Source organism: Armigeres subalbatus, chromosome 2 (genome assembly GCF_024139115.2).
Source record: "Armigeres subalbatus isolate Guangzhou_Male chromosome 2, GZ_Asu_2, whole genome shotgun sequence".
In the NCBI taxonomy this organism is placed as follows: domain Eukaryota; kingdom Metazoa; phylum Arthropoda; class Insecta; order Diptera; family Culicidae; genus Armigeres; species Armigeres subalbatus.
Genome location: NC_085140.1, coordinates 323,443,525 through 323,471,428, shown reverse-complemented (window position 1 = coordinate 323,471,428; position 27,904 = coordinate 323,443,525). Strand labels below are relative to the sequence as shown.

General features: G+C 37.1%; 1 protein-coding gene across 1 annotated transcript; it reads left to right on the top strand.

The window, feature by feature from the left end:
• Positions 1-1,052: 1,052 nt before the first annotated feature.
• On the top strand, positions 1,053-2,957 carry LOC134212696 (short/branched chain specific acyl-CoA dehydrogenase, mitochondrial-like). The gene is given in 2 exon segments (XM_062690778.1): positions 1,053-2,356; positions 2,359-2,957. Coding segments are annotated over 2 exon segments (1,266 nt in total). The 5' UTR covers positions 1,053-1,197; the 3' UTR covers positions 2,466-2,957.
• Positions 2,958-27,904: the final 24,947 nt, after the last annotated feature.

Here is a 27,904-nt window from a genome sequence, read left to right as displayed (position 1 = left end):
GAAGCTAGTGTAATATAAAAATGAGTGCTGACCACACATGATACTAAAGAACATGAGCAGAACGGAGGTAAGAATCACATCATCATGCGACTTGTTAGCACAAATATTCACCAACTTGCTAAATAATGCAGTCACCCCACAGATAAGAAAAAGCATAATAATTGGTCAAACAGCATTTGTAAGTTCAACCATTTTGATTGCTGCAGAACAGAATTGATATTACTAAAATTACATAATATTATTACGTAAGTTGAAAACTCACATCATATAAGCATAGGTTACACTTTTTCAATCAACGTTTTCCACAGAAGTAGATTAGATGAAAGGTGGCTTTCAAAAATATCACATCTATGAAAAACGGCGTATTAAGTAACTGCGTAATCAACTGATCACGTTAACATTTCAACAATTTTGGACATGCAAAAATTGAAATGTCGTATCGGAGTAATCGAAATTACTAATCCACGTGGAATATTAACGCTTCTACACGTCTCATTAATGGGATATAACGTTTGCAATACTATTGGAAATTGAAACCACTCTAATATTGAGAAAGGTAACCTCGCCGTTGAGTGAATAAATATGTTTTATATTTTCAAATACAAATGGGACTTAATGCATGTTTCCATCAATACTTCTCTTCCGTATGTTCATATGTACTAAATTCCCTTAAACCTTTTCTGTCTTCTATCACAACGATTTCGGAAGCAAATCATTCAATGCGACGTGTTTCTCTTTTAATTTTGAAGGTCAAAACAAATATATAAATAACATGATAAACCCCAATAAAAGTAAAAAAAACTTCAGCGGAACGTACCGCTCATCTAAAACATCTCTCCCACACGTATTACGTGGAGGCCGGTCCGTTCTCTCTCTCTCTCGTTTCTTACTTCCATCTCACATTAGAATTCGGTTAGTAACCCGAAATCTGCGCGCCAGCATTTCCTACTACATATTCCACTTGTTCTGCTGTCCGTTATTTCGGAATTTACACATTAACACAAGCTCACGTAGAACGACAGAATCCGTATGTGTGCTGTTTCCAGCTTAGCCTTAGCATCCCACTTTAGTTGATTTACGAGACTGGTAGAGCTCGGTTCGCGGCAGTAGATCTCCAACGTTCGTTCAGACAGTGCACGTTCTTCTTCAAATTTTAAGTCTGTTACAAAACCGGTTAGTGTGTGATTTTTCTTCAAAATGATGCAAAATCTGCTGAAGACCTCGCTGCGCACTGCCGGGCTGTGTCGTAAGAGCCTAATTCAACCCGCGGCCAAATACTCATCTTCTTCGTTCGGAACAACTCAAGGAACGCCTGGTCCTTTAACTTACCTAACTGAAGATGAACAGGTTATGAAGGAAACTGTTGCCAAGCTGGCACAGGAACAAATTGCTCCACTTGTAAGGAAGATGGACGAGGAACATCAATTGGACCCCACCGTTGTGCGTGCCGTGTTCGAAAACGGTCTGATGGGCGTGGAAGTTGGAGAAGAATATGGTGGCAGTGGGTGCAATTTTATGACCATGATGCTGGTCGTCGAGGAACTTTCCAAGGTGGATCCAGCTGTAGCTGCCTTCGTCGATATCCACAACACATTGGTTAACTCATTGATGATCAAGCTCGGAACAGAAGAACAGAAGAAGAAGTATCTACCCAAGTTGAGTAATGAATACAGTGGAAGTTTTGGTCTGACCGAACCATCTGCTGGATCAGATGCCTTCTCTCTGAAGACTACTGCCAAGAAGGACGGAAATCACTACATTCTAAATGGCAGCAAAATGTGGATCTCCAATTCGGACTTGTCTGGAGTGTTTCTGATCATGGCTAACGCAAACCCATCGGCTGGATATCGCGGAATTACCACTTTCATCGTCGATCGCGAAACAGAAGGATTCACTGTTGGCAAGAAGGAAAATAAGTTGGGTATCTGCGCCTCGGGTACCTGCCAGCTTCATTTGGACAACGTCCGTGTCCCAGAAGAGAACATTCTTGGCGAGTTCGGCAAGGGTTACCAATACGCTGCCGGTTTCCTGAACGAAGGTCGCATCGGAATCGGTGCCCAGATGCTTGGGTTGGCCCAGGGGTGCTTGGATGCCACCATCCCATACCTGCTGGAGCGTAAGCAGTTCGGTTCGGACATCTACTCCTTCCAGAGCATGCAGCACCAAGTCGCAACAATTGCGACTGAAATCGAAGCAGCTCGCCTGTTGGTCTACAACGCTGCTCGTCTACAGGAAGCCAAGGTTCCATTCCTGAAGCAAGCCGCTATGGCCAAGTTCTACGCCTCGGAGGTAGCGCAGCGAGCCACCGTCAAGTGCATCGACTGGATGGGAGGCGTTGGTTTCACCAAGGATTTCCCCAGGAGAAATACTACCGTGATTGTAAGATTGGTGCCATTTATGAGGGAACGAGCAATATGCAGCTTAGCACCATTGCCAAGGTCATTAAGAAGGAGTACCAGGCCTGAGCATTTAAAAAAAATCCATTTAATCCTGTCGTCTTCCGATGAGTTACGTAACGTACGGTAGCATATAAAATCGTATGTCTCATAACTCAGCTTCCCCAGCAAACACGAACTCATACACCCGCGAAAAGATCGCTGATAGGATGGGTAGTAACTGATAAAATACATACACGAAGAATATGAAGAAAACATACTACGCACGTTAATTAATTTTTCATATACGGGTTAAACGTATACGTATTAAAAACTTGGAAACCAAGTAAAAAATTGCGAAGACCAAGTGCAAAAAAGCAAATGATGCATTTATTTTCTACTACGCAGGTTAATTATAAGCATTGTAATTATAACTCTCTGAAAATGTGTTAAGTGATAAAACACACAAGTGAACAAAAAGAAATCCCAAGCATGATAATACTATGATATCGAAACACATACAAAGTAAGTGTTGAATATGCTTGTTAGATAATATGAAATAAATTCATTCTAATAATTGAAGTGTGAACCGTTTTTTCACATCTGAACCTCCTCTGATGATGTTATTGAGAACAGTTATACATCCAAATATAGCTCGTTTTACGCGGTTGAAATCCATTTTTTCCTCCTTAATCGTAACTTTCGCAACTTTGTAAATACCTATCACCTAAATTTTTAAATTAATTTTTGGTCATTTTTTTCGTGTTGTCAACTCGCTGTTTTATCGCAGCTGGAGGTTATAATCGATCAGAACCGAACAGCGTAAAAATAAACCTAAGTGTAAACCAATTGAACACAGTTGCAGTCGCATTGATACGTTGAACGTTGTTTTGTCCAGTTGGCAATTCACGAGAAGTCAAAGCTTTGGCGCAACATATTAAATCCTATATACTCGATGGCACGAAAATTTTAAATGGCAATTTGCATGCAATAAACATAGAACTTTTACTGTGACAATTTAAATTGTTTGTCTAAAAGTTTTTCGATTTGCAAGAGTAGAATTATTATAAGCAATAAAATAATCATCTAAATCTTTTATTATGTAACTCATGAACAATTTAATGCAGCTGTTAAACAAACACGAAATAAGAGAAAAAATCCAAATATGGTATTTTTTTAAAGCAGAAAGTCTTTTTATGTCACCATTTTAGGCCGGAACAAATAAGATTTTCTTCTTCTGTCCACTACCTCGATTATTGGTGTGTTTATTATATTATTCGAGAGAGAAATTCAAATTTTTGTTGAAAAAAAAAAATATGAGACTTGCCTAGAAAATACTTTAAACTGATTTTTAGTTTTATTTTTAGTTTTACGATTTTATCAATTTATTAATTTATTTCTTATTTCTCTTCGTTATCCAAAGACCAACAGGACACAAGAAGAAATTCATTGTTTTGGTCTTATGCTTCGTTTAAGGGTAGAGAGCCTTCCTTAGTCTATCGGTAAGAACCAGTGTTGGAAGTACCTGGGTTCGATTCTAGATAGGGTATAAGAATTTTTCTCGACTTTCCTGGGCATAAGAATATTATCGTGTTAGCCACATCGCCAGAATTACAAAAGATAACATGGCTTAGAAACTGTGACAGTACGCTACGATACGGTAATGTTCCAGTAGGGAATGTAACTGTTGGAAAGAAGGAAAAAAATACCGATTACGCAACTCTGTCCTGCGATCGACGTGTCTTCCGAAAATGTAAAGTTATTTCCACAAGCCGTTTAAAGATTCAATGGAAATTGGTATAAGGTATTCTATTGAGTGGAGGGATTTTTACCGCAATTATACAAAGCGCTAGAGAAATTAGTTAAAAGTAAACTCAAATAAACTTTTCCTACAAAAATTATTTCGCAATTATCAGTTCGAACTCAGGTAACCTAATAGGCACCAAGCCAGAAGTGGGGAGTGATTATCGGTCCAGTCGAGCAGGTCTTTCAGGTTGGTTCTTTTCTCGACTCCTTTTAGGTCAAAGTAACATTGCCCTTGTTACACAATATACAAAGTCATGCATAACCAATCTTCGAATGCTATCAATTGTGGAAGTGCATCAAAAAACACTAAGTTGATAATCGGCAACAAACGAATTTAAATTGCAAGAAGCCTAGAAGAAGAAAGATTAGTAATTCATGGTAACCTATACATGGGTGCTGTGGAGCACATTGCATAACTACTAAACAGTATCGCTGTCCGCGCGCGGATGATGGCAGAGGGTCATCTCATAGCTCCCATCCGATATTCATCTTATAAAAAGATAGAAATGAAAAGCAATTGGTATCGTTTATCATTTTTGCGATTTTTTCAGCGGTGAGCACATTAGTTTAATTAGTTAAAAGAACCTATGAAACTTATGTTTTACGATTTCTTTTTTTACGTAATGAAAAGATATGTTTGCATTTGAAATGGGGATGGAAGCGTTTCAACAGGGCTTTGTAGAAATGGGATATAATCCACAATAAAAATAAAATAAAATAAAAACCCCATTGGTTTATTTTGTTTTGTGTGCATATATTTTGAGCAAAATCAATTTTTATAATCACCTCAAAATTCACAGAGTAATATAGGTGAAATGACGGCTTTGGCAGGTTTTGTTCTATTATTGTCAGGGGAGTTATCTATAACGAATTATGCTCAAATTTGGCCTAAACATTCTTTGCATATCAGAGAATATTTTGGCCAAATTTCATAAAATTTGGTCAACAAAAACCCCCCTGACAATAATAGAACAAAACCTGTCGAAGCCATCATTTCCCCTACATTAACTAATCTTATCAGTGACATGTCTAAGCTATTTAATTTATTAGTATAGGGGAAAGTGGGATAAGTTGGCTATCGTTCTTTTTGACGTTTTTTTATTCCTTTCTTTATTTGTTTAGGCACTCTGTGTTACTTAACCGCTACTGTGGTATTCTGCTGTACAGAATCCACACAGAATCTATTTTTAGATGTCCATTGCCATTATTGTTGTCGTTGCCAGTCCATCTCATCGTGAGTCCATTGTGTCCGTTTGTCCATGTCGTGGATCCAATAATCGTTACATTGTTCGGTTGCCATTATATCCGGGTACGTTGGAGGAATGCCTCCGAGAAGAACAAGTTGTCAGTCGTCATCAGGCAGCCGTAACGGTAAGGCGCGTCTCCCAATACGCTAACACATGGGCTGCGCATCCGGCGACTGACGAGGGTTTGGTGGAGGGGCTGGGAATCGAACCCATGACCATTCGCTTATAAGGCGAACGTGTACCCAACTACGCTACGGGACCCCCCTACTTTTTGACGTTAGTAACGTTATATTCACATTTTTATTATGAGGGATAAATATCAGTGTTGTGATATAATAATTCTTCTATTTCTTATTGGCATTACATCCCCACACTGGGACAGAGCCGCCTCGCAGCTTAATGTTCATTTAGCACTTCCACAGTTATTAACTGCGAGGTTTCTAAGATAAGTTACCATGTTTGCATTTGTATATCATTCACGATGATACTTTTATGCCCAGGGAAATCGAGACAATTTCCAACCCGAAAATTTCCTAGATCGGCACCGGGAATCGAAGCCAGCCATCCTCAGCATGGTCTTGCTTTGTAGCCGCGCGTCTTACCGCACGGCTAAGGAGGGCCCTTTGTGATATGATAATAAAGGTAATAAAACTGAAAAACGCATTTTGGAAACCTCAATACTACTGGAAATATTCTTTTGGTGATGAGTGGTACCCCTTTAGACTCAGAACTTTGAATAGCTTGAGGTATCCCGTTTTTTATGGAAAAAGAACTACAGGCTCACATAGCTTCTATAAAACCGTAGCAGTCAATTCGATTTCTTCAATTTTTTATCGGGTTACCAACGAAACATTGAGGATTTATATAGGGTAGGATGGGGCGGTGTCAGGCCATTTGGCTGAATAGTTAAAAAATTTGACCTCAGATTACACGACTACTTGAGAGTGCGATATGAGAAGTAGGAAAAAAGAAGTGAGATTAAAAAGTGGAAATACTTCTTCCCTCGTCCTTATTCCTTCTTCTTTCTATCTTTTTCTTCTTTTTTTCTGCTTCTTCCTCTCTTCATTTTTCCTTCTTCCTTCTCCTTTCTTCCCTCTTCCTTTTCTCTTCTTTTTTCCTTTTTCTTCCTTCTTCCTTCTTCCTTATTTCATCTTCCATCTCTCTTTCTGCTTCCTTCTTCCTTCTTTCTTCCTTCTTTCTTCTTTTTTTCCTTCTTCCTTCTTTATTCTTCATTCTACCTTCCTCCTTCTTCCTGCTTCCTTCTTCCTTCTTCATTCTTCCTTCTTCCTTTGTCGGACAGTAATCCGGTGAAAATGGTTCTCGACAACGATCCAACAGGAACAAGAAGGCGAGGTGCACAGCGGACAAGGTGGATCGATCAGGTGGAGGACGATTTGTGGACCCTCCGCAGACTGCGTGGTTGGCGAAGTGCAGCCATGGACCGAGCTTAATGAACGTAAAAAAATAACCTTATATGTTATGGCAAAAAACCATTCGAAAATAGTTATACTCTTCATTATGCCACCTAATGAATGATCCCATATCAAAAAGCTAATAACATTCATAAGTTAATGAAAAGTATAAGTTTTGGAATGTATGTGACTAATGCGATGTATAAGTTTTTTCTCATACATATCATTAAGCGCCTGCTTTGGCAACAGTATTAGAGATCTTAATAATAGATAACACCGTCTAAGACGAATTAAGTACTGTCCATTTAATTCCACCAGTTAATTTTCGTTATCTTTGCAGATACGTATTTCGACCACAACTGTGTGGTCGTCTTCAGTGTCTCGTACTTGACTCGACCAGACGGTTTAATACATTCCACTAAAAGAGCTTAACATATTTTTCTGAATAAATAACATTAAATTTATTTACGTGTCTTTTATGTATTGCACAGGCCACTCCGGCCTTAGTCTGGTAATAAAATAAATAAATTCTTTCTTCTTCTTTCTTTATTCTTCCTTCGTCCTTCATTTTTCATTCTTCCTTCTTTTTTCTTGCTTTTTCCTTCTTCATTCTTTCTTCTTTCTCATTTTTTCTATTTCTTCCTTCTTTCTCTTTTTTTCTATTCCTTCCTTCTTTCTCCTTTTTCTATTTCTTCCTTTTTTCTCCTTTTTGCCTTTCTCGTACAACAAAGTTGTACCGATAGGCTATCATTTCACTCCAAAATTGAACTTTTTATAGAAGTCTCGGAGACCGATAAATGTTATATACCAATCGACTCAGCTCGTCGAGCTGAGAAAATGTCTGTCTTTCTATGTGTATGTAAGTGTGTGTGTGCACACGAAAACCGAAAAATATTAGCCACTTTTTCATATAGTAATTCTTAACTGATTTTCTCGCAACAATATGCATTCGACGGGGGACAAACCCTAGTTGATCAGTATTGAATATAATCATTATGAAGAAAATGGTGTGTCGAACCATATACGGTTGGTTGGTTGTTTGCCTTACAGCGTTTGCAAGAGCCGTAATGTGGGCAATTATTTATGATGTGTATCACACTAAGGCAAAATCAAGGGATTGAATCGAGAAAGGCATCGTCACCGCTAGGTGGATTAATCTGTTTTTTTTTTTCTATTTCTTCCTTATTTTATCTTCCTTCTTTCTTCTTCCATCTTTTTTCTTCCTTCTTTCTTCTTTCGCTTTTTTTCTATTTCTTCCTTATTTTATCTTTCTTCTTCCTTGGATGGACCTTCTTTCTTTTTCCTTCTTCCTTCCTTCTTCTTTCTTCCTTTTCTCTTGTTCCTTCGTCCCTCTCCCTCCTTCCTTCTTCATTCTTTATTTTTCATTCTTCCTTCTTCTCCATTCTTGATTCTTTCTTTCTCACTTCACAAACTAAATAAGGAAACGAATTTCAACTATTCGGCCAAATGACCCTAAACCGATGGAGCAAGTTAAGTTGGCTAAGGCGAACCCTCAATGCCTCAGAACAAAAACCTATTAAATTAACTCTTCAACATAGATTTATAAAAATAGTTCATAATATGTATGCCAAGGGCATAAAATAACAACAATTCCACTTTTTATTAAATTTCTAGACATTCAAGTTAAAGTCTATTTTTCTGTCAATCACAAAATGCCGCGGTAAGATTAGACAACCAGCGGGCCGAAATGGGTCACCTTTAAATTCTACATTTAATATTGCTAATGATTTCATTGAACAAAAAAGAACTTAAACACGGCCTTTTTTTTCCTGTTCGGGTGTGCCACTGCGACCAATTATTAGATCTATTGTAGCGTTACCCGTATCCTTAGTGTTTAAGTGCATGTCGAATTACTCCAGTGCTATTGAGAAGCAATGCAGTATCGGTTTCGATACAGTTGTTGTTTTGTTTTCTCAAGACCACCATGACAAGGTCCCGCTATTTAGACCCTTCATAGAGAGCAATCCCATTGAAGGCGCGCCCCTTATCAATAGGAAATCAATCCTTTCTTGAGAAAACAGAACAGTGATACTGTTTTTGGCCATGCATCGGAGCCCTAGCCTCATCCTTGTCTTGCTTCTAGAATATCACCAGTGAAACTCTTGAAACCCGGGATTTAGCTCTGTCTACAAGACCATTTCACGCAAGAGAATTTGAACTTCCGTGTGTTCCTCTCACTACCACACTACTCTCACCAGTTCAAGAAGAGTTAGTATGTATTTAAACCCCTAACTCGATTTTTCCAGCAGTCAGTTCAGCCTAGGACCGGGTACCGAGGGTTTTTAACTAATTGCTTGAAAAGTTGTTTCCGCTGCATACAGTTTAGCCTCAAACAAGAGGAATTCGAGTCTTTCAACTGTCTGCAAGGTAACATTAATTATGTTTTATTTCTGAGACTGCTGTTGATAGCGAGGACTAAATACGATGAATCCTTAATTACCACAACTTATTGCCCTAGCTATAAAAATGGATTAGGCTAGGGCTCAAAAACACGGCCTTACATTCAAACAATGTCTGAAATTTCTTATCAAAACAAGCCGTACATGTATTGCTTTCTTGAAGGCAAAAAATATATATAATCAAATTAACACCATTTTGCTGGGAGATTACCTTAAAATGATTGAATATGCCGTTTCGTGGGACAAGATGGGTCAGGACTGTTTTTAAGCATCGTATACATTTTAAGGCAGGTATTATGCCTTTGTTAGTAGAATAATTTGGTTCTACTTTATTGTCAGTCGATTTGAGGATATAAAATCATTTAGATAGAGAGTGGCAAGGAAAAATGTGTTTTTGCTGTTTCTTGTGCAAAACACACTTTCTATAAAACGTGTAAACAATGTGGAATTTGAACATTCTTGGTTATATGGTGAAAATATAATATCAGGGTGGCCACCGAACCGGGAAAAACGGGAAAAGCGGGAAAAAGACGGGAAATTGAAGTCACCGGGAAAAAAAGCGGGAAAAACCGGGAATTCAGAACATTAACCGGGAAAAAATTAATTCTTGACAACTGACATTCAAAATTCTTCAAAGTTTTTAATAAACTTGATATAAAAGGGAAAGATTTTCACTTTTTATATTCATTATTCAATCGCATTCTAACTGAGTTATTTGATTTTAGTACAGAATGTTTGACTTATAAAACATAAGTAGTTTTTTTCTAGATCCAATTTTCTCTTGATCATTTTGATTCTAATTTATTGTAATTTCGAGTAAGCGGTTTTTTGACTGACGTGTGATATTGTACCGCTCATAAAAAAAATCTACTCCTCCGCTTATTTGTAATCGCAACGAAATATGAGCGCCAGATAGTCGCCTAAGAGAAACAAACATCCAGAAAAAAAGCTACTTTGATATTTTTGAAAATTCTGCCGTCACGTGGTGGATTGTGGCGATGAATGCTTTGATAGCACGTAATGTTTGTACTGCGGATACATTTTCCACATCTATGAGAGCCTTGGAAAATGATGACGAGAGTTGACATTTTGTTGCAAGGCACAATATTTTGTACGTAAAAAAACGGAAATTATTTCAAATCAATTCATGCGTACATATGTTGTAGGATATCCTCAGTTATGGGGTTGAGGGATATCCTACAGTATAGGACCTATACTATTTGTGATCAATTAAATCTGTTAAACAAAAACTAGGGCAAAAATATGAGTATTTTTTTTGGCGCTTGGTGTGATTTGGTAGAACCCCGGCCATATATAATTAATATTATATTATAAGGCATAAAAGCATAGAATCGAATATCGAAATAATCATTCTTTCGAATCTAATGTCCAAGTATGTCTTTGTACTTCTGTTATTTGTATGTAATTTCCAATTACACACAATTCGAAAAAAAAACTGAATATAGTAAAAATATATATTTTAACACATGTTCAAGAGTTGTTTGGAATTATATTTGAAAATTCTTCAAATAATTGAAAATGGTTACTTCGTGAATATATCTGTCATATTCTGAAGAATAAAATATCTTTAGTTTAGTATTTTTCCACAACTAACCTAATACTATAGAAGGTTATGATGGTGAAAAAGATACTTTAAGATAGTTTTCTAATTTGTTACACGTGGAATAATGAATAGGTTCCAAAGCTTAGAACATTTCAATATACAAATATTGAATGGGGCCGTTCAAAGTCTTCAATAAAAATCCAAGATTTACTTTCAAGACATTAATTCTAGAAATTAAAAAAAAATAAGTTAAATAAATTACGAATCGAATGTTTTGATTGCCTAAAATGTGTTTAATATGTTTTTGGAAAACTGAATAACTGAATAATAACAAAGAGTATCTTCGGGTTGAATTTGTGTTCAAATCTTGTAATCTTGTAATCTTGTAATCTTGTAATATCAACGCACCCTCTGACCATAGCCTATCTGCGTTGTATTTAAATACCGCTGAGCGATACGTCTACTGGGCAACACGTCCGGTGTGCACTGCACTAAGATCTCCTTAGATGCAACCGGACCGAGATCTTACTTAAGGCTCCCAAGGGTCCGTTTCGTTGTGATATGTTGCCATAAAATAGAAATATATGCACTTGCTTTTCTAATCTACGGGAATATTTAAATTTACTAATGATATTGATTAGTGACAAATAAATTCATTCATCGATCAGATTAGAACGAGCTCAGTGCAATTAAAATATAAACGCAATACTTATCTGCAATTCACAGAAGATGTTGGGATTGTCCTTGAAGTAATCACGTTGTGAACACAGACTTCCTGTATTGACGGTGGTTGTTATTAATATGAATACCACTGCTGATACCGGAACAATAAGATTTTCTTCATCACTGGTCGTCTGGAAAGAGGTAGATAAAGAATTGGGCCGCTTTCACTCGCCGGCCCGCAAAACATTAGTAAGTAATTAATTATACTACAAAGACAAAAATACAGTTCTAATAATTCTATCTTATTAATGGATATCACACATGCCCATCTGATACTCAACAACCAAAAACATATCCTCAATACTTAATAAATTGATAACTGTATATAGTTTCTATTATTGTCCATATATACCTACTATTCAATCTAGGATTCCAAATCGGATAAATTAATTCAGTTGCTAACTAAAAGCTTATCCTCAACGCTTTGGCTGTCAATAGTCTCCACAATATGAACCTTAAAGGTTATAACTTTGTTCAATCCTACATCTGTTTATATTAAAACTCAATCCTAACTGCCCAGGAAACCGCTTTCAACACATAACTGCCCCGAGCACAGCCACTACATGCGACCCACAGGACCCCAATCGAGGACGGCCTACACTATACCGTTGTGAGCTTACACCCTCTCCTGGGCTGTACGACGCTGAAAACATGCTCCTAACGTTTGATGCCTAAAAATAAAAATAATTAAACTAATTACACTAAATCTTACACTTTTGATCGAAACTTGATTGTGTGTTGGATGTCAGCTATTATTCGCATTCAAGCGACTTGTTCAATTCACGTGCCTTGTCTAAATTTAGCATTAGAGTTTAACGTAAAATGATTTTTCCTCCCACTTGAACGGCAGAACAATAGTGCAAACCAATGTTCAATCTATGGTATCCAGTATACGGAGCATTGAGGATGTGATGCATTGAGCTTGAGCTTGAGCTTGATTGACTGCTCGTAGTTGCTACTCCATTATGACCAGATCAGCTGGGAACCAACAGATGTTTGCTTGGGACTAGCACTCATCTTCAATGTACAAGTACTGGTGAGCTCATTTGCTAAGACATACTGGCGCCTGCCACGTCAGAATGCAAGTCAATATAGGGGAAGGGGAGGAAATGATGATGCAATCACTCGCCCACTGCAAGCCGAATATACCTCTGCACTTGCCACGAGTTCATGCGGAATTTGTTGGAATTTCTGGGATAGGTCGGAGAGGCAGAGGTCCGTCTTGGTTAACGAGCTGCCAATGTGATAGATAGGGGAAGGTAACTGATGGAATTTCTAATTGGATGTAGGAAACGAGCTCTATAGTTCATTTCCAATTCTATCAGATTACTGATAGAATACTCAAGTTGAAGGTATAGGAATAGTAATGGAAACGGTATGGAAGTCCATTTCCAGTTCTAGCGATTGCTAGAACATGAGAAATAAAGAGAAAGATACAGAGTAGGAGAATGGAACGGACCTGGGATTGAACCCACGACCTCCTGCGTATGAGGCAGAAGCAGTAGCCATATGACTACCAAGCCCGCTTCTGCATTGAGGATGTGATGCATTGCAGAAAAACCCAACTTGATTCACCGAGTAGAGATAATGCATATCTCCCATTCAGGCAAGACACCAACCTTATATGGCGCTATTATGGTTGGATAAACCATTTTCCTAATAACTTTTAAACGCAACGATCAATCTTTATCGAATTCAACAGTGATCTACTATTTAGGCTCTAACTTGGAGGTTTTACCCCCTGTCGAATGCAACTTGTTACGAGAAAATCATTTAAGGATTACTATATGAAAAGTTGTCTAATGTCTTTCTAAGCCTTTGTGCACACACATATACACGCGCATACGCACACACATAGACACGGACAGACATTTGTTCTGCTCGTCGAGCTGAGTCGGGTTGGTATATAACATTATGGGTCTCCGAGATTTCTATGAAAAGTTCGTTTTCGAAATGAAATAATAGATCAGTACAACTTTGTTGTACGATAAAAGGCAAAAAGGTATGAAATCGACTATACAGCGTGGCATAGATAAAAATAAACACTTCACATCTCCTATAAACATAATCAATAAAACACACAGAAAAGATGATTCTCTGAAAATACAATGATTTTTCAAGTTAATTTCATCAAACTTTCCAATGAAAACACCCTTCACAGCAGGATCGTATCAAGTGTAGATGAAGATAAATGCGAACAAAGTACAAGCGATTTTCCTCACCTCAACTTATGAAAAGTAGTGGTTGGTAGGTTGATAATTGGTTTATTAGTCACGCTTTCAAGTTTTGTTCTTGCTTTATAAAGGACATGGATCCACGATTGTGTCAACAGTTCAACACCATCAACACTACTTGCTTACCTCAGACATCACATCAGGAGAACCCTCAGGCAATTACGTGCTTCGTAACTTGCTAATATGATAAACCTTACAATGAAAGGGGGCAGCTACAATTTGCCTTTTCATCGTGATTTATAAATGGTAGGTGATAGGATTATGAAGAAAGAAGGATAGTTCATGTTATTATTATTTTTTTTTTTTCGAGAGTTGACCAGTTGTAGTCTTAATAGACTGGTATCTCGGCTGGGCTCTCCATGTGATACACAATACTAGCAGACGACTCAAGCTATGTTGCTCACTAGGTCACTGCGGCCTGGGTTTGTATTGTGATCATACCGATACATTATTCTTTCTATCTACAGTCTGTCAATTATAAACTGAACAAATAATGGAAGCTCAACATGTACATAGATGTTTTCTGAATAAGTAGTTAACATGTAAATTTAATTACTAGTTACTTGGAGCCGACATTCAATACCTAATAGTAGTCTATGTTGACAACGGGTGGTACTGTTGCCATTTCCAAGTAACAATTTCGAATAAAGATGTAATGATATCATTCTGGTAGGGTAGTTTCAAAATAGATTAATTTAAGTACAATTGTAATAAATGGACACATTGAAGAGCTTCCCTTATTTAAACACGGTTGAGTATCGGATGTTTGTCACTACGTCGTCGAGTTAATTGTATCCTATCAGTCACAGTAATGTCATATGTTAAAGCAGTGATCCCCAAAGTGCGGCCCGCGGGCCGCATGCGGCCCTTTAAGCATTTTCCTGCGGCCCGCGAAGGATTTCTAAGAATACACTACATGTGGCCCATTGATAAGCATTATACGACAGGAAAAGCTTTTTATTATTCCCGATACTTCGTTGTACACGGGAATCTGTCAAGTTCTCATCTTTATGATGTTGAAGCTTGATTTAGGTTGTGTAGGTCGACAGCAAATATATTTCGATGTTATCACTCCGGGTTATGTTAGTAGCAAATTGGGTTTTAATCGCAGATTTAAAGGAACTAAAGGTACACTACTCCGTAATAAGAACGCTTTTATTTTTCAAAATAGTTTAGGTACACTTGTTTACAAAATAAGCTACGCCCAAATCGCAAATCGGTCCCAATATACTATATTTTGTAATATGCAATTTGAACTGAAGAATAAATGTTGCAAATAATATACTGCGGCCCGCTTCAACAGCTCGAAATTTCTGTACGGCCCTTAATAGTAAGCATACTGGGGACCACTGTGTTAAAGTTTCAGTAGTCTAATAGTGATCATTATACAAAATTTCTGTCCAGTTGTTCCGTAATTGCTTTTTTTGGTCAAGTTCTATTCCCTTTTCTAATATTCAAACCTTTATTATTTATTAAAATAATGAGGTCTAAAATTCAGTTATTCAGATTCAGGGTATACAATATTCAATATAATAGTGGATGAACGCATCATATGGTCTATCCTCATTTCCGTAAGTGGTCAAGTTATTAGTCTTGTAGCAATAATAGTGATACTAGTTATACTCTATCTTGTGAGTGCAATGGTCTCAATTAACTATTCTAAACAGAACTCTGTCTGTTGTCTTTCTGTCCACCGATGGTCATGTATTTATTTTCGTTTTTATTATTTATTTGATATCTTTAAATTTCAGTCATTTATTTTACTATCGGTCATTTATTTTATTATAAGGTAAAGGTCAGCGAATTTGTCTTAATACGAGAAACACTAAGTCATGTCCCCTATATATTCGCTAATTTCTCTAACTAACATAATAGAAGGAAGAGAGAAACAGTTTTTTGCGTTGATCCATGCAGCTAGAGAGACTAAAATAAAAAGATTAACGAGAAGATATAATAGATACATTCACTATCTCCAATGCCAAATTAGTAAATCTACAAATTCTACTTTTCACTACTAAAATTCTACTTCAGCTATACGGGTACAAAATGAATTATTGTTAGCTACTACTACAAGTATAAATAGATGTATGCTATTTGGATAAGCGTTTGTTTCAGGGTCTTGTTAGTATTAGAGTTATGTTAGTTAGACCCCTACTGAGCCCTGCCGGCACCTCCAAATTTACCAATAGGCAGTTGGGTTGAATTTGTGTTCAAATAAGTTATTTAATAGTTTTGTAGATCTTTAGAAAAATTATGCCAATCACTATAATGAGGTTATACAGTGCTTCACTTATTTCATTGCTAAGTTCCTAGGTTTAACACTGTAATTGAGTTTAATTTACTTTATAAGAAATAATTGTGTCTTTCTTTGAAATAGTCTGATTAAGATGAAACCGGGCCCTCCTTAGCCGTGCGGTAAGATGCGTGGCTACAAAGCAAGACCATGCTGAGGGTGGCTGGGTTCGATTCCCGGTGCCACTCTAGACAATTTTCGGATTGGAAATTGTCTCGACTTCCCTGGGCATAAAAGTATCATCGTGTTAGCCTCATGATATGCAGAAATGGTAACTTGGCTTAGAAACCTTGCAGTTAATAACTGTGGAAGTGCTTAATGAACACTAAGCTGCGAGGCGGCTCTGTCCCAGTGAGGGATGTAAGGCCAACAAAGAAGAAGATGAAACCGAAAGCTAAACATTAAAAAGATGTTGGTTATACTATAACTATAACTTTATTGCTTTCTGTGAACATTATGCTCTAAGAAGGAAGAACCCTACTAGACTGGCATGCAATTTCCATTGGCACTGTCAGAAACTAACGAAAGTTGTGCATCCCAGAAAAAAATACGAATGTTTTGCAAAGTTGCAAGTTCTAAGAAAAGAATCAAATCATTGTAATTAGGTGCCAATGTAGAATTACAATTCGATATTGATTGAATGCCGGTTAACATTCACTACATGGTAACGAAGCGCACAATTTCAGTACACCCGATTCTTTTTTTACACGGGGGATGCGTGCCGTGTGAAAAAAATCCGTGTAAAAATAATCCGTGTTATTTCGAGAAACCGTGTAAAAATAATCCGTGTTATTTCGAGAATCCGTGCAAAAAAAATCCGTGCTATTTCGAGAAACCGTGTAAAAAAAGCCGTGCAAAAAATATCCGTGTAAAAAAAGTAACCGGGTCTTTGTTAATCTGGGGGATGCGTTCCGTGTAAAAAAAAAACCCGTGTAAAAAAAATCCGTGTTATTTCGAGAATCCGTGTAAAAAATCCGTGCTATTTCGAGAAACCGTGCAAAAAAAATCCGTGTTATTTCAAGAATCCGTGTAAAAAAAGCCGTGTAAAAAAATCCGTGTGAAAATAATCCGTGTAAAAAAAGAATCGGGTGTATGCCTTTTTATAAAAACCATTTTCGTAAACACGTTGCTGGTAATTTCATGTATCTATCTTAAAGGTTCGTTACAAATTATCAGTTCCTTCGATATAAAACTAACCTCCAGTTTGGTCAGAAAATAAAATATCTAGTTAAAGTATAAAAACTCTTACCATGATTTTTCAAGTTAAATTAAAACCGGGAAAATTTGACAAAAATTACCGGGAAAAGCGGGAAAAAACCGGGAATTTGAAAATCGAATTTCAGTGGCCACCCTGTAATATGTAATGTAGATGTTGTTGTATTTTTTTTAAATAAATAAATTTGATCGAAAATTAGACATTCTAACAATGGGGCAATATAGGTCAGCACATACTGAAAGTTCGTATTCAAAAAGTATTTTTAAAGTTTTCTTGCAGTTATCTTTCAGTTAAAGTTATCTTTCAGTTGTATAATTTGTGCCTTCCATAATACAATACATGGACGGCTTGATTTGATAACAAATTTCAGACCTTTTTGCCTTTCTCGTACAACTAAGTCATTTCACTCCAACTTTTTATAGTAGCCTTTGAGACCATAGTATTATATACCAATCGACTCAGCTCAACGAGCTGAGCACATGTCTGTCTGTCCGTGTGTATGTATGTGTGTATGTGTGTGCACAAAAGCTATAAAAAACATTAGACAACTTTTCGTATAGTAATGCTTAACCGCATAGTAATGCTTCTCGCAACAAGTTTCATTCGACATGGGATAAAGCCTTGTTGATCACTATTAAATTTTATAACGATTGGTCATTGCGTTTAAAAGTTATGAATAAAATGGTACATTGGACCATATAAACCCCATATAAGGTTGGTGTCTTAACTAAATGCAAGCAGGGTGTCTACTCATCTGCAAAAACAAAATTCCCTGATTTTTCCAGGTTTTTTCCAGGTGTTTTACATTAATTTCCAGGTGAAAATAAACTTGTCATATATAGATTTTAGCTGCGATTTTAGCAATTCAAACAAGTAAATATTGCGAAAAACAATTTAGAAAAAAATTTGATTGCCTCACAAAAACGATGTTGTAAATTACTTAATAAATTCTTCCAGGAATTCCTTCGCAAGTTCACCCAGAAATTACTTCAGCCATTCAATCAAAAATTCCTTCAGGAATCGCATATGAAATTTCTCCAGGGTTCCTTTGAAAATTTCTCCATAGATTCCATCGGTAAATCCTCCAGAAATGATTATATACAGAAATTCCTTCAAAGAGGGAACTTTAAGAATTGCTTCAGAATTTTCCTCAGAACTTCCTCCAGGATTTCATTTGAAAATTTCTTTGCAAAAACTTTAGAAAACATCCCAAGGAATGGTTCCGGAAATTGCTTTAGAGATGCATTTGGCGCCTCTACGATTATTTTTTTAAATACCTTCTTTGGAAATTTGGTTAAAAATTTCTTTCGGAAATTTCTTTGAATTTGATTTTAGCTCTTTTTTAAAAGAAACTTAAGAAATCCTCTTAAGGAATTGTTCCGGAAATATGTTTGGGAATTTCCTCAGGAATTCCTTCAGAACTTCTTGCGAAAACTCCTTCAGGAAATGTGTTGATTGAAAAATATGAGATTGCTGGGTCCATGACGTTAGGCATAAGGATGTTAGGTGTAATACTAACTTTTTTCGAGGTTTGGGCATTTTATGCTTAACATCATGCCTGACGTCCTTATACCTGACACGGGGTATACCCGATATGACTATTGTTGCTCTTGTTCGCGTGACCCAACATCTAGTTTTTGTAGGCCTAGCAGCCAAGGTACCGGTACTATAAGTGTCAAGCGGTCAGCTTAACGCCATTTATGATCACAAATATCATGATAAAAAACAACCTGATGCCATCCCCATACATTCAATTCTCTTCCTCCACTGTAAGATATTTATTACGATAAATAATCTAATCGTAATCTGAGTAGGTTATTAAGCTTATTGAAGCATATTTTGGCAGAATAATGTTAATGGTTACAGCGCCACTAGCGTTCTATTACTTATGACTTTACTGTAAAAATCTTCGGAAAATGCTTCGGGTATTCTTTTGAAATTTCTTGGGATTTTTTGGGAACTCATGCAGAAGTATCTTGAGGAAAACTTTAGAAAACACCTGGAGGTTTTTTCCGGATATTTTGCTTTTAAGAATTCTTTGGAAATTCATTGAGAATACCTTTAGAAACTCCTTTGAAAAATCTATTCGGGATTCCTTCGGATATTCTTTCAAGAAATCTTTTAGCAAAAATTCTTCACAAATCACTCACACTTTTTTTCAAAAACCCTTTGAAAAATCCTCTGGATATTCCTTGGAAAACTGATCCCGAAATTCCTTCGGAAGTTCCTCCATGAATTGCTTTGAAAAATCCTAACTAATTTAGTATTTTTTAATATATTCATAAAGAATTTCCGAGGGAATACTCAAAAGAATTTACAAAGCAATCCCTAATAGATTTCCCGAATAAATTCCGAGATTTCACCAAGAATGGCTACATAAATTCTCAAGAAATTCTTTTGAAGATGGCTGAGATCTCAGCAATTTTTATTTATTTTTCCGAGGTGGGCACCGCCGAAAAAAATTGAAAATTTACTGAGCTACGGCGGTGCCCGACTTTGGCGAGCTTGAGAAAGAAGTGGCCACTTTTTGATCAGTTCTGTAACTTACTACAGTGTTGACCCAATTTTGTCACTCCCCGATTTTGTCTACCTCCGATTTTATCACGTTTTCGACCCGATTTTATCACGTTTTCGACCCGATTTTGTCACTCCAAAAAATTTTGTCATTCTTCTTATTTTCGTAAATAATACCACAAACAACATTGATTTTCATGAAATAACTTTCACCGCCTGTAGTTTATTACGAACGACTTCTGAATACCTGGGAAATATTCTGTAAGCAATTTCAACAAGAAATAAAGGGGACCCGTTCACGCATTTGACCTTTCCAAGGTATAGAATAATTCATATTTGTGGAATGAATTAAAAAATTGGAATTTTTTTTTTTCGAAAGGCTGAAACACATAAGGCTGAACACTGAAATTCCGAAAGGCTGAAAGTCTCAAAAGGCTGAAAGTCTCAAAAGGCTGATATATATCGAAAGGCTGAAATTGATGGAATGAAATGAATTCCAACCATACGATATGTTGGATAATGAATAAAGAATAAAGAATAAAGACAAAAGAATAAAGAATAAACAATAAAGAATAAAGAATGAAGAATAAAGAATGTAGAATAGAGAATAGAGAATAGAGAAAAAAGAATAAAGAATAAAGAATAAAGAATAAGGAATAAAGAATAAAGAATAGAGAATAAAGAATGAGGGAAAAAGTAAGATAGAGATGGAAGAAGGAATAATGATGAAGCAAGAAGAAACAAGGAAGAAGGAAAAAGGGGGAAGAAAATGGAAGAAGAGAGAGAGAAGACGGACGAAGAAAGATGGAAACAAGATGAAAGATTGAAGAAAAAAACATAGAATAAAGAAGAAGGAAAAAGTAAAATAAAGATGGAAGAAGGAATAATGATGAAGTAAGAAGAAACAAGAAAGATGGAAGAATGAAGAAGGAACAATAGTGAAGAAGATAAAACGAAAAAAGGGAAAAGGAAGGAAAATTAAGGAAGAGAATAGGACGAAAGAAGAAAGAAAGATGGAAAAACAAGGGACAAGGAAGAAGGACGAAAGAAAGAAAAGGAAAAAAAGGTTGAAAGTAAGTAAGAAGAAAGAAGGTAGAATGAATAAAGATTAGACAAAAAGGAATAAGGAAGAATAAATTTGGAAAAGGAAGAAGGTAGAGGAAAGAAGACAGAAAGGGAGGAAAAACAAGGAAAGAAGGAAGAAAGAAGAAAAAGAAAAAAACAAGCAAAAGTAATGAATGAAGAAGGAAGAAGAAAAACAAAGAAAAATGAATGAATGAAGAAGGAAGAAGAACAAAGAAAAATGAAGGAAGAAGAAACTAGAAAAAAGAAAGAAGCAAGAAGGAACAAGGAAGGCAGAAGAAGGAAGCAGGAACAAGAAAGGAGGAATTAAGAAGGAATAATTATGGAGAAAGAACTAAGAAAAAAGGTAGAACAAAGAAGAAAGAAACAGAAAGAAGGAACTAGGAAGGGTTTAAGAAGAAAGAACGAAAAAAATGAAAATAAATGGAATAAAAAAGTAGGAAGAAGAAAAAAAAGAAAAAGGAAGTAGGAAGAAAGAAGGGAGAATAAAGAAGCAAAAAGAAGAAGGGAGAAGAATAAAGAATGTAAAATAAGAAAGTAATCTTGACAAGAATCAAAAACCAGAAAAGTCTTGTTCCTTTCTATGTTACCTCAACCAACAACAACCAACAACCAACAAGAAGTTGCAAGAAGGTTGCGGATCATTTTGGTTTGTGCTCCTATTCACGTCAAATGTGAATTCTTCCACTAAAATTGGTTTCTCCATAATTTTCAGCCTTTCGAGTTTCAGCCTTTTGTTATTTCAGCCTTATGTGAGATTTTTACTTTTCAGCCTTTCGTGTTCAGCCTTATGTGATTCAGCCTTTCGTGGAAGACCCCCTGTTTTATCACCCCAAAATTCACCAGGGGGGTGATAAAATCGGGATATTACTGTATTATTGTTTCATATCAGCACCTTCTAATCTGTAAGTGCGGTATACTTCGTTCAGTTACGTATTGCTACTGTACGCGTACAGCGTGATACAAAAATCATTGTGCGGAGATATATGTCTGTCAATGTATAAGATTCCGTTGAAATATCACAAATGATGATAAATGTTTGTGGAGAAGGAAAGAATGCAATGTGGTACTGGCCAAGTTCCCCTGGCGTGCTAAAATGATAAGCGAACAATACCTAATTCCATTTAAATCTTTTAGTACATTAGGTGATTAGCACGTTATTATTTTATATGGGGGCACCATTGGAACACATTTTTCAACGGTGTCAGACGCATCCAGATATAAATAACTTGAATATTGATTTATTTGATTTCAGTTTAATTTTTTATATCTGTATGCTCAAATGGTTGGTATTTGTTCCCCTCCTCCTCCCTTTTTCTATTTTATGTTTCAAACTTAAACAACGTGATCCTACTAATCCCAAACTGCACGTACCACGAACTCATCTCAAAAGTTTCCAAACAATTTACTCTATCTTATCAATTCCAAACTGCCTGACCATCTATCATGTCTATAAATACAGCCGTTTCTCCACAATCAACTATCCTCTAATAAATAGGTTCTATAGCAGTCACTAGAGCACTCTATTCTTCAATCCGGACTCATTACCTCCTCTCCAGCCCGCCCCTTCTATTTTGTTTTTCAAATTTAAAATCAACAGGATTATACTAATCCCAAACTGCACGTATCATATCAATCTCTATCCTATCAATCTACATAGCTTCTTCGACAATCACCAGAAAAAAGATTTCAATCATTTCCCTCCTACCATAAGTATAAATCATCTCAAAAGTTTCTAAGCTATAACAAACTCTATTGTAGCGATAGCTAACTTCTCTGAACATCTATCATGTACATAAACACGTTTCTATCTCTACAAACAATTCTCTAATAAATAGGTTCCATAGCAGTCGCTAGAGCCGGAAGCGATCAACAAGCGGTCCACATCTCCTCCTCTTCTTCTATTCTCTCACAAGTTTACACCTGAAACGAACTGTTCGGACCCTTATGGGTCGAAGCAGAGGACAGGACCTCGGCCTACCAGTCAGTGGATGGAAAGGTCCGTTGTGATAAGGATCTATCTACAAGCCTCGGATAACCTGGAATAAGTTTTCCACGAGTCGAGTTCACATTGATTTCATGAGTTCTATACACCGGTTTTTTACACGGTTGAATTTTAATTTCTCGGTAACCTGAATTTTCAAGCTTTTAAATACCACCTGAATTTCTTTGATTTTTGTGAATTTTTTCGTGGTGTTAACTCGTTGTTTCATTGATGCTGAAGGTCTTAACGACTAAACCAAACCGTAAAAAACCTGGGTGTATATTAATCGTCAGTTGAAAATTTAGCGGTAAACTATTTGTGTCATACAACGTGGTACGTCCGAGGATACGTTGAGTATAACAAGAACAAGAATATTATCTTTATTAAAGAGGTTTTCGGCCCTGGGCCGGTTAACCTCGTAAACTTTAAAAGAAGGAGGCATTCACTCTTTCCCATTATTCCGGGCATGTGCGTGCTTTAAATGAAGGAAGCGTTAGTTTTGAAGAAGGAAGCATTATTCTGGAGAAGCGGATGCTTTAAAAGAAGGTGTCATTTACTCTTTCGCATTAGTTCGGGAAAATGTGTGCTTTAAAAGGAGGAGACATTCACTGTTTCGCATTAAGACCATAGAATTCGTTTGCGTTGCGACACATGCGAACCCAACGCAAACGTACTATGCCGACCTCTTTATTCTGGGCTTGCACGTTTTTTAAAGGGTGTCATTTACTCTTCTACCTTATTCGGGGTAGATGCGTGCTTTAAAAGAAGGAGAAATACATTCTTTCGCATTATTCCTGGCACGCGCGTGCTTTTAAAGAGGGTGTCATTCATTCTCCCTCCTTTTTCCGGGCAAATGCGTGCTTTAAATGAAGGAGGCATTAAATTCCTCGGATTATTCTGGGCAAGCACGCTTTACAAGAAGATGACATTTACTCACTAATCCTATTCCGGGCAAGTGCATAATTTGAAAAAAAAAAAAATACTCTCTCGCCTTGTCCCGGGTAAGTGCGTGTACTGTATTTAGCGCATTAACATTATTTCTTGTTGAAGATATTTATATCCGTTTCATAGACAGGACATGTATTAAAGTAAAAGAAATAATTGCTTATTCTGAAAGTCATATAACGTTTTCACAAATTTCTCGTGAAAACCGGACTTGCTTTCATTCTCTCCGTTGGTCTCTATATAGCACCGTCTCTGGCAAGGTCTCTGAATTCGCATTATTCCAGCGCTTTCTCAAATGTTAGGATAATTATTATGCAAAAGTAATAATAAAATTATTGCGTAATATTTAAATGATTTTCCTTTACCCGGCTTTTCTGGGTAGTGGGGTATTCGGGTAGTAGAATATTTGGGGTAGTGACCTTTCGGGGGACTGGTGTTCGGGGTAGTGACATTCATTCGGGGCAGTGACATTCGGGTTAGTGTCATAGAACCGTCTACTCAGCTGGTCCCCGGCGATGAGCCTAGCTTACACCAATAACGGATTCTCGATGCCCTTGAGCCATTCAGCTCCCAGCTTATTTATTGAGCCATTTATCTCCCTCCTCGTTCGCGATCGCGAACAATATTTGTGACGTTGATAGCTGGCGCTGGCGTTCCAATTCATTATAGACTCAGTGCGTGGTGTACTTATGGCAATAGCAGCTTGCCACTACTCCCTGCGCCAACTTCGTTGTAGGATGTCTGCTAATACACGTGCCACCTCGCGAGATGCGGTGCGATACGCGCTGATGAATTCCAGGCACATTATCCTATGAATACTCTCCAACTTTCGGGCGTTGCAGTTTGCGCTCAGCACCGATCTCCGATATTGAAGACTACCATCTCCATTTTATGATGCGCCAACTGAGATTCTTCTGTAACCATTCCTCCAACTGATCGAATATACTGAAATCAATTCGACGTTCTCGATGAACTATCCAAACACGATTATGGTTACGACATCAGCGAATCCCACTAACTTGACTCCTGGCGGAAGCTTCAACCTCAGCACGCCATCGTACATCACGTTCCAAAGCAATGATACCAGAATTGATCCCTGTGGGACATTGGCGTGATGGGAGCGCTAGCCAAGCCTTCGTCTGTCTTGTAGGTCAATACTCGATCCTGAAACTAGACGTTGTTGTAATACAGAACGTAGTTGACCTGGTAGACCAACTGATCTGAACTAAGCAACAGTTTGAAAAGCTTAGAACACCTGGTAGAGGCATGATTGGACTGCAAGTTATAAATAAATTGAAGGTAATAAAACGGCAAACGAGTTTGGGAAACACGGTTCAAACACACAGTTTTAGACCCAAAACCTTTCTGCAATATATCATACTGTGCCATAAAAATTGAATTGAAATCTTTGGAAGCACAAAGGTTTAAGAGTAAGACCAACTGATGGTCGCCAAAACCAATCAAAGAGATTTATAATTCCCAATGTTTCAGTAACCAAAAAGTTCATGGAGCTCAATAAGAAAGCTCTTTGCACATTTACTACCTAATAACCTAACATTACCTGAGTAGATATCATTTGAAAATATTAGCAGGTTCAGAATGATACTTGTCGTTACTGTAAAACATGGAACGTAAACCTCGGAACATCTGCTTTGCATTGTGTGCATTATACAAGTGTAGATCTAAATTTCTAAATAGTGGCTTATTTATGCAACAGGAGAAATTTGAACTGCAAATCCTGGAAAGGAATAGTGGGTTTTATTAATTAATTTTGCCGTACTGAGAAACAACGCGTCTTACTCACCCAGTTTTTGTTCTGCAGCTCGGCAACCATCCGCAGCCGTGCCCCAGCAAAATAAAAATTGATATCCCGGCAAAAGTGACGTTTGTTGGGTGATTTTCGGCAATTATTTGCTGATTTTCAGCAATTCTGACACTAATCTTAGCAAAAACATGTTTGTTGGGCACGAGTGTGCGAATCTCGGTAAAAGAATAACAAATTGTAGAGATCCTGGTAATAAAATTAAGTGTGCAGGTTGTTCACTTGAAAAATGATGATCAACAAGATCAGGGGTATACCACAAAAGTTCAACGCAATAGATGCATTGGGTCCACGCCCCAACAAAAAAAATACTGAAAAAGTCACTAAACTTTTACTTTTATTCAATTTATACTTAAGATCTTCTGATAAACTCAAACAAACATAATCAATAAACAGTTGATGTTTTTACTCTATTTCAGATATCACCCAGGGACTTAAAACCGGATAACATCCTACTACTGAACAACGACGAGGAAACTTTGCTGAAAGTTTCTGATTTCGGTATGAGTAAATTTGTACAAAAGATTCCGTACTGCGAACCCTCTGTGGCACTCCGCTGTGGCTCCGGAAGTGCTACTAACTGGTGGTCGAGGTTCCTACACGCCAAAAGTCGATATTTGGAGCTTGGGAGTGGTCCTGTACACCATGCTTAGCGGCTTCCATTCTCGGACGAGTACGGAACGCAAGCAACCGAACAAATCAAGCGTGGTGTTCACGTTTCGACATCGTTCTTGGAAAACGGTTTCACCGCAGGCCAAAAGCTTATTTATGACATCCTAACCATCGACCCGAACATCGACCGTCCATTGATGATATACTTAACAGTTCGTGGCTGCGCGACCAAGAGGTCATAAGGAAGGCGGAGAAGTTGATGAACGTGCGGCTGACGGGAACTAAAAGGCATCAACGTCCGACATTGAAAACAACAACGAAAAGATTTTGTTGAACCGCCAAGAAGCGACAGCGCACCAAATGACTAGATTCAGGGAAAGATTACCGAGCGCCGGGTGCGGTTCCGGCAAATTAAGAGATAAAGAAGAGACGCCCGTTCGCGTACGATTCAGAAAGTGTAACTGAAACTGAAATTTGATTAGAATCTCCACAGTCGTCATCATCGGAAGAGAGAGAAACGGTAGTAGCAAGTGAAGAAACAAATTTGATAAGAATTATTTTTCCTATTGGCACTTATTCGAACGTCTGATAAGATAGTTTTCCATACGTTTCCTTGCCTACAAGGGATTCGGATCAAGTAGCGATGCTCTCTCGTTTGTGTATATATTTCGTAAACGTATTTTGTATAGCATCTGGAACATGTTTCGTTTCAACCCACTCGGTTGCCAGTTAAACCTTTGCTCCGTGATTCGGCCTTCGTTGCGAGTCGAAAAGATGGTGCATTGCCCAATCCTAAACTATTGTTCGGATTGTTATTTTATGCATATGAAAAATGTCCAACATTTATTGAGTTTACAGAAAAGTAGACACTATTTTACATAACTGTAGATAAATATGAGCCTCTCAATTGTCTCGGGAACCTCACATCAGAGTATAAGTTGACAACGAATATTCATTCCAAATCAGAAGCGAAAACATGTTGATCCGATGTTTGATATAGTCAGTAAGAAAATCTGTTCTTTTGATTTCCTAAAATGATGTTTTTTGATAAACCAAACCGTCGATAAAATGCCGTGCTATGTTCTTTTGTAAACGTTACAAACTGTTTTGGAATAAATATATCTAAATTTGTATTCATCGTTATCACAGAATCAATAACCGTTGAGAATGCACATAAATACAAATATAATACATTCAATAGGTTTTACCATAGCCTAAGTACAAATTGACAACCAGTAAGCATACCTACTTAGAACAAAGTAATTTTTTAGTTGAAACATGCATATGTGCCTAATGTGAAAACTGTCCTGTCCTACATAAATCATCGCGTTTTTGGTGTAGAAATTTGAGTATTACATATGTGGGAGATAGTTTGAGTTTTACGTATGTTTTTTTGTAAAGAGAAGAATACAGTTCATTTTGTTTATTCTTAGCATTCTATTCCAATTTGGTACATACGATGACTGCCATTCAAAAGTAAATCAAAATACTAATTCTTTTATTACAAATATTTTATGTTCGCCTTCAATAATTCAAGTAAATAATACATTTTTAATCTTTTTTATTGTAATTTATTGCTGACGAAAGCCGGCAGTTATTACTTTTCTCAGATCAAGGAAGAAATTTTGTCGGCTGGGTTGTTTTCGCGCTTGCA